General features: G+C 59.3%; 1 protein-coding gene across 1 annotated transcript; it reads right to left on the bottom strand.

Annotated features, from left to right (window-relative positions):
• Positions 1-2,611: 2,611 nt before the first annotated feature.
• DOK2 (docking protein 2) lies at positions 2,612-7,205 on the bottom strand. The gene is made up of 5 exons (XM_004707579.2): positions 7,043-7,205; positions 5,836-6,117; positions 5,552-5,654; positions 4,556-4,740; positions 2,612-3,659 (listed from the first exon to the last, which is right to left on the bottom strand). Exons 1-5 carry the CDS (start codon positions 7,103-7,105, stop codon positions 3,006-3,008), a joined length of 1,287 nt encoding a protein of 428 aa, XP_004707636.1. The 5' UTR covers positions 7,106-7,205; the 3' UTR covers positions 2,612-3,005.
• Between the last annotated feature and the right edge of the window lie 583 nt (positions 7,206-7,788).

The raw sequence follows: 7,788 nt of genomic DNA, 5'->3' as shown, positions 1-7,788 counted from the left end.
GGGGCGGTGGAGGGGGGACGGGGGAAATAGGTGTGATGCACGTGCCCTAGGTGATGATAACGCTGGGCTGGCTGTGACTGTGCTGACCGTGTTCCCTCAAGTTGACACGCCCAGGGCGCCACATCTTCAGAGGGAGGCAGTAGCACATGTCAGTTTCCTCAACTACCACCCCAAGGACTTTCATTACCCCTCCCAGCTTCCCCAAATGCTCTACTTCCCCTGCCAGCCCCGCGGCCCTGCCCCCACCTTGATCAGGGGCCCCCCACTACAACTTCCCCTTGCGAAGCTGAGTCAGCCCCAGAGGGCAGAAGCTCATGGTCCTGGATCTTGAGGGTGACATGAGGGGCCAGTTCCAAGGAAGGATCCCGGGCCCCTTCACACCACGTCTCCAGACGGCATTCTCTGCAGAGGCAAACTCTAAAATGCAGATTCAAAGGATCCTCCCTTCCAGAGAGGTAAATATTTAAGTTCCTTCAGGGCCAGACCCCAAGAGTAGCCACCGCTAAGCCCCCAGTGGTCCTTTCCATGGGCTAACACTGCCCCCTGCTGGGAGGATCCCGGATGTCCACCTTAAACGCTGTCTCCTGGAAATTGGCCTCCCTGCCCCAAATCCTCAGAGGCATAAGCGCCTCTGGCCTCTGGCCTCCGGTGAATTCTGAGGCGGGTCGAAGCTGGTGCCAGTAGGGGCAGCCCTTCAGTACAAACACAAGAGGCTGGGCTCCAGGTGGCCCTCCCAGCCCTGATCCCTGAGCCCACTCACCCACCTGCCTTGAATGTCCCCAGTGAAGAGCACAGCCGGGAGCGATCAGACTTAGGTCACAAACGCAAATAGAAGGTCAACGTCCATCCATCCATACAGCTGTATCTTGTTTCCCTCCTACGCCTCAGAGCCCCTGTCTAGCTGCTTACAGACCACCTCTCCCAGCCATCTTGTTCTCGAAGGCCGAGGCTCTGTGCCCACATCTAACACAGCTCCCAGGTCTGCAGGTGCTATCTCTATCGTGCACTGGGAACCACTGCCTTTTCTGCACTCTTCCTTTCTTCAACCTCCTGGAGCCTTGTTGGCTGAGTGCCTCTGCGTTGGGCTACAGTACACAAGGTCAGCAGTTCGAAACCGCCAGCCACCCCACAATAAAGACAGGGCTTTCTGCTCCCGAGAAGAGTGACAGCCTCAGAAACTCACAGGGGCAGTTCCAGCCTGTCCTGTAGGGTTGCTAGCAGTCAACATCAACTCGGGGGCAGTGAAAGAAATTAAATCGGGTGCATTCTACCTCTAGTCCCTTTCCCACGGAGCTGTTGGGGTTATCACCCTAAAGCTCAACTCCTACTACGGGGCTCAAGAGCCTAACGTTCTCCTTCCTTTAAAAAGAACTCCACACAAAGCTGTCAAGCCAATTCAGACTCATGGTGAAGGTCAAAGACAGAGTAGACCCGCCCCACAGGATTTCCTCATCTCTCTCCTGAGAAGCAGCTGGTGGATTCAAACCACCACCCTTTGGGTTAGGAGTCCAGCACTTACCCCACCTGCTGCTGCCCGCTTAACCAGGCTCCCTCCTTCCCTTCAAATGAGGTACAAATTCTGAGTGACCTGAGTCACCCTTCCCACGTTGTCACTCTGAATGTGGAACGCTTGCATACATGCAAACTGCCCACCATCCTCTTAGCTGTTTTCTCTATCCCTCCTTCCCAGGATGACTGTAAGCAGCTGGTCTGTAAGCAGCTATCCCTCCTTCCATCCAATTCCTCCTCAGGTGCCTTCCCACATTGAACATCTCCCTCAACATGCCACCTTTGGCATGGCGCCGTTCTTCTAAACTCAGGACACTGTTTCACCTCTTCTGGAACTTAGGATGACAACCTTCGCTGCTCATCCCGTCTGGGGTGCAAGCAATTGGGCCCCACGGGGGCCTCTGGGGAATCACAGAGACAGAAGGGCTCTCACCCCTCACTGGCCGACACAAAGGGGGTGGGGCCAGTCTCCGGGAAAGGAAGAGATTTGCTCAGGGCCACACAGCTGGTCAGCAAGTGGAGAGATCCTTTGTCCTGTGTCTCCTACGTGCAGAGAAGTGGGGCTGTGAGGGGTTGATCTTTGGCCACTAACCGAAAGGTGGGTGGGTGGGTGGTGGAACCCCGCCAGCCATTCTGTGAAACGAAGCCATGGCGATCCCCTTCCGTGAAGATTACGGCCTAGGGAACTGCACAGGGCCAGGCTATTCTGCCACTCGGTATCATTGTGAGTCGGCATCATTGTGAGTCGGCATCATCTCGGCCCACAGTAAGGCCTAGTCCACAAGAAGCCCAATAATTACCAACTTTCTTCCAGCCCAGCTTTGATGCTACTCCCCCTGCCTCCCCATCATGTTTCTGGTGTGGACCCCAATGCCAGCAAGAGATCAGAGATACCTGGGCACCTTTCCCATGGTGCCCTGGCTTCCAGGAAGCTCTGACCCTGCAGCAGGCCTAGTGGAGAGGAGGTGCTTGGCAGGGGCCACCTGGCACACTCTTCCCCTCCCTCCCCTCTCCACCCCCCTCCAAGGCTGCCCCAGTGCCACCCCCACCTCCACAGCCCTCACACCACACAGAAATGTGTCATCGATGTTTAATGCCACAGAGAAGTCTGAGCCCCACAGAAACAGGTATCCATCCTGCATCCTCTTATCCCCTGCTCCCAATGTCCCAGGCTGGGACCAGAAGTGGGAGGAAGGCGGGTCTCCCCAGGGTGCCCCCTTGTCCCCACCACCACCCCGTGGGCACTAAAAAGGGCAAGTCACCAAACCAAAGGAAAGAGGGCCAAGCCATCAGGAACACATGAGGGGCAGGAGGAGGTCCTGTGGGTGCAGTGACCAAAAGGAGTCACCAGAAGCAGAAGCCACAGGGGGAGGTCTGCCTGACACACACACAAACACCCCGCCCCCTGCTCCTCACTCCTCCTCGCAGCTTCTCACCCCCACTCCCAGCATCGCCTAGCAGCTCTGATGTGGACTGCACCTCCTCCATCTCCCCCATCACTTTGGGCCTTTCTTGAGTATGAGGTTGTCATACTCAGTCACCTGAGGCCAGTCCGAGGCAGAGAGGTCCTGTCCTGCTGGAAAGACATGCTGGAGGCTGCCAAGGTCCCTGTCCACTTTGGCCTGCCTCCTCCATGCCTCACCCTGAGGTTCCTGGGGGCTGTCATACAGGGAGAGGGCAGCCACCCCCTCAGGCTCATCGTATATGTGGTCGGGGCGGGAGGCCTGGTGCTCCGGGATGCTGTCGGGGTGGGGGGCCTGCTGCTCCTGGATGCTGTCATACAGAGGGTCAGCCAGGAGCTGGGGAGGGACCCCCAGGATGCTCCTGAAGCTCTTTCCCAAGGACCGGGCCACAGCATCGAAGGGCACCGCGTATTCCCCCTCCGCACCCCGAGGCCGGGGCGTAGGCACTACCGTGGCGGACGATGGCAGCGGCAGGGAGTCATGGGGCCGGGAGTAGGGGCTCTCCAGCTGGAACAGCCCGCTGGGGACAGTGACTGACTGCGTGTGGGGCCCCGGGGGGGCTGCGTTCTTCTGGGCAGAGATGGCCTCCTCCAGAACCAAGAAGATCTCGTTGCCTTGCTGGGTTTCAAACTCAAAGTTGCCCTCCCCGGACAGGCAGCGCCGGCCTGCTTCGAAGGTAAAGGTCACCTGGGCAGAGGGGAGAGGCAGGCGATGGGTCAGGCGGCTGGTTGCAGTTGCTTTGGCTGGAACCCACCTCCAACCCACCGCCTCCCGGAGCGCCCCCCTCCCAGGATCTGTTCTTCCCTCGCCCGTTCCACCTCTCTCTCCACCTTCCCAGGCTTGCTGGCGGGGAAAGGGCAAGGCCCAGGGGTCCCACTGAGGGGGCTGCTCTTGAACCTTCTCTCTTTGGGAAACCAAGGAATTATTGGACAAAAGAAAAATTTGCTCTCTGATACTAGCTGTGGTTTCCAGCATGGCCGGCAGTTCAAAACCACCAGCAGCAGCAGCTCTGTGGGAGAAAGACCAGGCTTTCTACCCCTGTAAACAGTTACCGTCTCAGAATCCCACAGGGCTGAGGGGGGGAGGGGGGAGGCAGGAGTCTCTGTACATCAGCATCGACTGGATGACAGTGAGCTGAGCAGCAAGAGGGCTGCCAAGGTCACCCCTACTATAGGTGTCTGAGCCCAGGGGCAGGGGGCAGGTAGACAACGGGCAAGGGCTCCTCCAGGTAGCCCAGCAGTGGCTTGAACCCCCACCTTCTGGGGCTCACAGACTAGTGTTTAACCAGTGCACCACCAGGACTCCTGCATTCTTGAAAAACCTCACTGCCTGCAGCGAGTGGAGTCGGACTCCCAGGACAGGGTAAGGCTGCCCCTGTGGGTTTCCCAGACTGGAGCTCTTCCAAGGCCCCGAAAGCCTCATCTTTCTCCTGCTGATTCCTCTCTCCTCTCTTTCTCCCCTACCTGTACTCTCTTCCTTCCTTTCTCTCTCTCTCCTCTCTCTCTCTCTCCCCCTCCCTCTGCCCTCACCACCTCTCCAACATTCCTCCCTCCTGCTCCACAAGGCTGCAGCTCCCTTCACACCTTGTCTCGCCCATAGCGCCGCAGAAACCTGTAAGGCCAGCTGTAGAGTAGGGTGCCTGCCTCCGAGCCGCCCCACAGCTCCAGGGCACTCTCCCCAACCCGGAGCGTATGAGGTCCCCAGAGCTGGCACCTCTCGCTAGCTTCAGTAGGCCTGATGGTCACAGCAAACTTCTTCTGGGCCACCACTGTGGAGCAGAAGGGAGAAAAACAGGCGTTTAGTGGGCAACAGCTGGCCTGCCCCGGCTCTGCCTGTTCTGCCTGCAGAAGGCCAGAATGTCCCTAGACAGCGCGGAATGCATGTACCCATACGCCTCCAGCCTCGACCTTGAAGGCTGAGCTGCTCCCTGCAAGGGCACGCTCCCCCAACTCAGGTGCCTACACCCCCAGGAGGCATCATGACCTAGCCACATCCACCTCAGCCTGGTGCCCACATCCTTCCTGCCCATGTTGCCGGGGCCACAAGGCCTATACTCTTCACCCATTCAAGCGCGTCTCACCCTCCTCCCCACCAGCTGCCTCCCTGGCACTGCCCTGGCAGCTGTCAGTCTATCAGTCTATCCACCAGGCTGTGCCCTCTGTGGGGTGGGGCTTAAATGAAGCCGCTGTCCAGCAGCCCCCACGCCCACTGGGAGAGCGGAACAGCCAAGGCAGGATGGCTCTGTAAGACACCTTAAAACCGGGGTGCAGGTCAGAAGGAAAAACAATTCAAACAACTGCTCAGTTCCCAAAGGGAGCACCCCCTCACTCGGACCCCTTAGCCTTGCTGTCTGCCCCCCAACGAGCCCAGGAACGTGGGGGTGAGGCCAGGGTAAAAGCTGACACTCAGGCAAAGCTGGGCTCCCCACCTTGCAAGGGCCATGGCCGGAAGTGATGGGGAGCCACTGATAAGGGGGCTGGTCGGGGCTAAAGGCAACCACAAGACAGGAAGATTCCAGGCTGCACCTCCCCTCAACCACACCCTGGGGAGAGCAGGGCAGAGGCAGCCCTCCTCCGCACCTGAGCTCGCACTGCTGTACAATTCGTTCTCCTCCATGCGGGGCCGGCTGCTCTTCCCCGGCTGGCCCTCCAGCCCCGGCCCGGAGAGCTCCTTCTTCTGGCCCTGGGGAAGAGGCCCCGGATCCCCCATGAGCATCACCAGCCCCAAACACTGTCCACCAGTGCGCCCAGCTGCTGCCCGTCTGCACTGCAGATGGGGCTCTCCCCCCAGGGCCCTGTTCCAGCATCCTGACCTTGCCTCTGGCACACCCCCCACGCCCTTGCTGCACCCCTAGATCACTCACCGGGAAGGCCAGCAGGCAGATGGCCTGTAGCCAGTCACCAAGCTCGGCGGTGGGGGCCGCCAGCAGCCACTGGCGCTCCTTGGTCTCCAGGAGGAAGGCACTGGTCTCCCGGGGACAGCTGGCCTCCCCACTGGCCTCGGCCACCCGAAAGCAGTCACTGAGGCGGACCACACGCCGGGCGGCCTCTCCGCGGCGCTGCTTCTCCGGGTACTCCTGGAGCTCCAGCCGGGCCAGCGTGCAGCCGGACTCTCGGTACAGCACAGCCCGGAAACGCCGCCATTTCTGAGCGCAGGTGCAGGGCAGGGGAAGCCAGCAAGAGATGAAGAGATGGTGACCAAGGGGGAGAGGAGAGACTGCTGTGGGCGAGGGGCTGGGGCGGGCAGGCGCGGGGGGTTGGAGGTTAGAGAAAGAGAGATCGCAGGAGAATGACCAGGAAGAACAGAGACCGCGGGAAGAAGAAGGCCTTGGAGGGCGCCCAGGGCACCCAAGTTCTACCCAAGAGGCAGGGAGGCTGCTAGGGGCAGACAGCAGCCGTAAGGACGCAGACCGAGAGAAGGTAGGGCAGGCCCAACCCTGAGAGACAGAGTCTCTTGCCACTGTCTCAAAGTCCGACCGAGACCGCCTGCCATACTGGTTTTGGACCAAGTCTGGTGGACAGACCCGATGGCAGGCCTGTCTCCCCTCTGCTCTGAACTCTGCTGCCTCATCTCCTGAGGGCGGGGGACGGGCGGGGGTGGATCAGCTGAGGGAGAAAGACTTCCTCATTCCAGGAGGCCAGGGAAGGAGAAGTTCCAGGGCCCCTAGAACCCCAGCTCTAGCTTAAGGCCCCCCAATGTCACACCACTTGAGAGCAGGGACAGAAGCACCCCTGTCATCTCCAACGATGCCCACAGCTGTTCCTTCCATCCCCCTCCTAAATTGTCCCCCACCAGAAACCACCACAGGGCAAGGGAGGTGAGAGACTGAGTCAGCATCCCCTGCCCCCACCCACAGGACGGACGGCCATCAGCAAAGAGCTGTTGGGGTTCCCACTTGGAAGGCAAGACTCTGCTAAGGAGTAAGCCCTTTGAGGGTCGGGGCTGGGGCGCTGGAGAGCCGGAGGATGCCAGGGTCACTACCACCTCAGAAGAGTTTGGGGGCATTCGGGGAACTACCCCCTTCTTCCCAGCAGTCCTCCAGTTGCTAGGGGGCCCAGCCCTGCCCCTACCTTGACAAAAGTCTGCTGCTGCTGCAGGTACAGGCAGCCCTGCTTCACAGCCACCTCGTCCATCTTCTGACCATGGCGGTGACCCTGCACCTCAGCTCTCCCCCTCCACGCCGCGGGCCCTCTTTCTCTCGCTGCCCTGTCTTCCTCCTTCTCTCAACTTCATTTCCTCTCTGCCTACGGGGTTCTGCACTATTCTCGTCTGCCTGATGACGGCAGGCCGACAGGCCCTGTGGTTTTGGGGTGTGTGTGTGTTAATGAACTAGTTTCACACTCAAGCTTCCTGCGTGTTCAATGAGTAAGAGATCATTTCCAAAACGTCAAATCCTAGCACCAGCGGCCAGCCCCGGGGAACAAAGGTCCAGAACTCAAAGTAGGCAGTAAAACCAATAGCAAAGTACCCCTGGGCTGCTGCTCAGCGTGACCGAGCTGAAAGAGAATGGACCGATTATCCAGCCCATTCTCTACTCTAAAGACAAGGCTGGGATGCTGAGGCTCAGGGAGGTCTTGGGGGCCTACTTATGCCACACTCCTTCAGAGCAGAGCCGAAAACCCAGAACCTACGCTCTCAGCTCAGCGGCATTGGAGCCCCGTGTAGAGCTGCTATGTGTTGGAGTCGAGTTGATGGCAGTGAGTGTGGTGGTTTGGGGGTTACCAGAAGTAGACAGTGGTAGAGGGGAGAGGAAGACACCATGCTTAGGGGATATTGAACATCTATCAAGGGTGATGGGAAAGTTCACCAATGATTG

This window comes from Echinops telfairi, unplaced genomic scaffold, assembly GCF_000313985.2.
Source record: "Echinops telfairi isolate 266 unplaced genomic scaffold, ASM31398v2 ScPeMD7_9;HRSCAF=40, whole genome shotgun sequence".
Classification (NCBI taxonomy): Eukaryota; Metazoa; Chordata; class Mammalia; order Afrosoricida; family Tenrecidae; genus Echinops; species Echinops telfairi.
This window is presented reverse-complemented; position numbering and strand designations above follow the sequence as displayed.

Excerpts from the sequence above, each read along its gene's own strand:
- DOK2 (XM_004707579.2), bottom strand. The coding sequence starts at position 7,105 with ATGGACGAGGTGGCTGTGAAGCAGGGCTGCCTGTACCTGCAGCAGCAG. Across the intron at positions 5,655-5,835 it reads TCTGCCTGCTGGCCTTCCCG|GGCCAGAAGAAGGAGCTCTC; the intron begins GTGAGTGATCTA and ends CCTCTTCCCCAG. Across the intron at positions 3,660-4,555 it reads GGCGCTATGGGCGAGACAAG|GTGACCTTTACCTTCGAAGC; the intron begins GTGTGAAGGGAG and ends CCCTCTGCCCAG.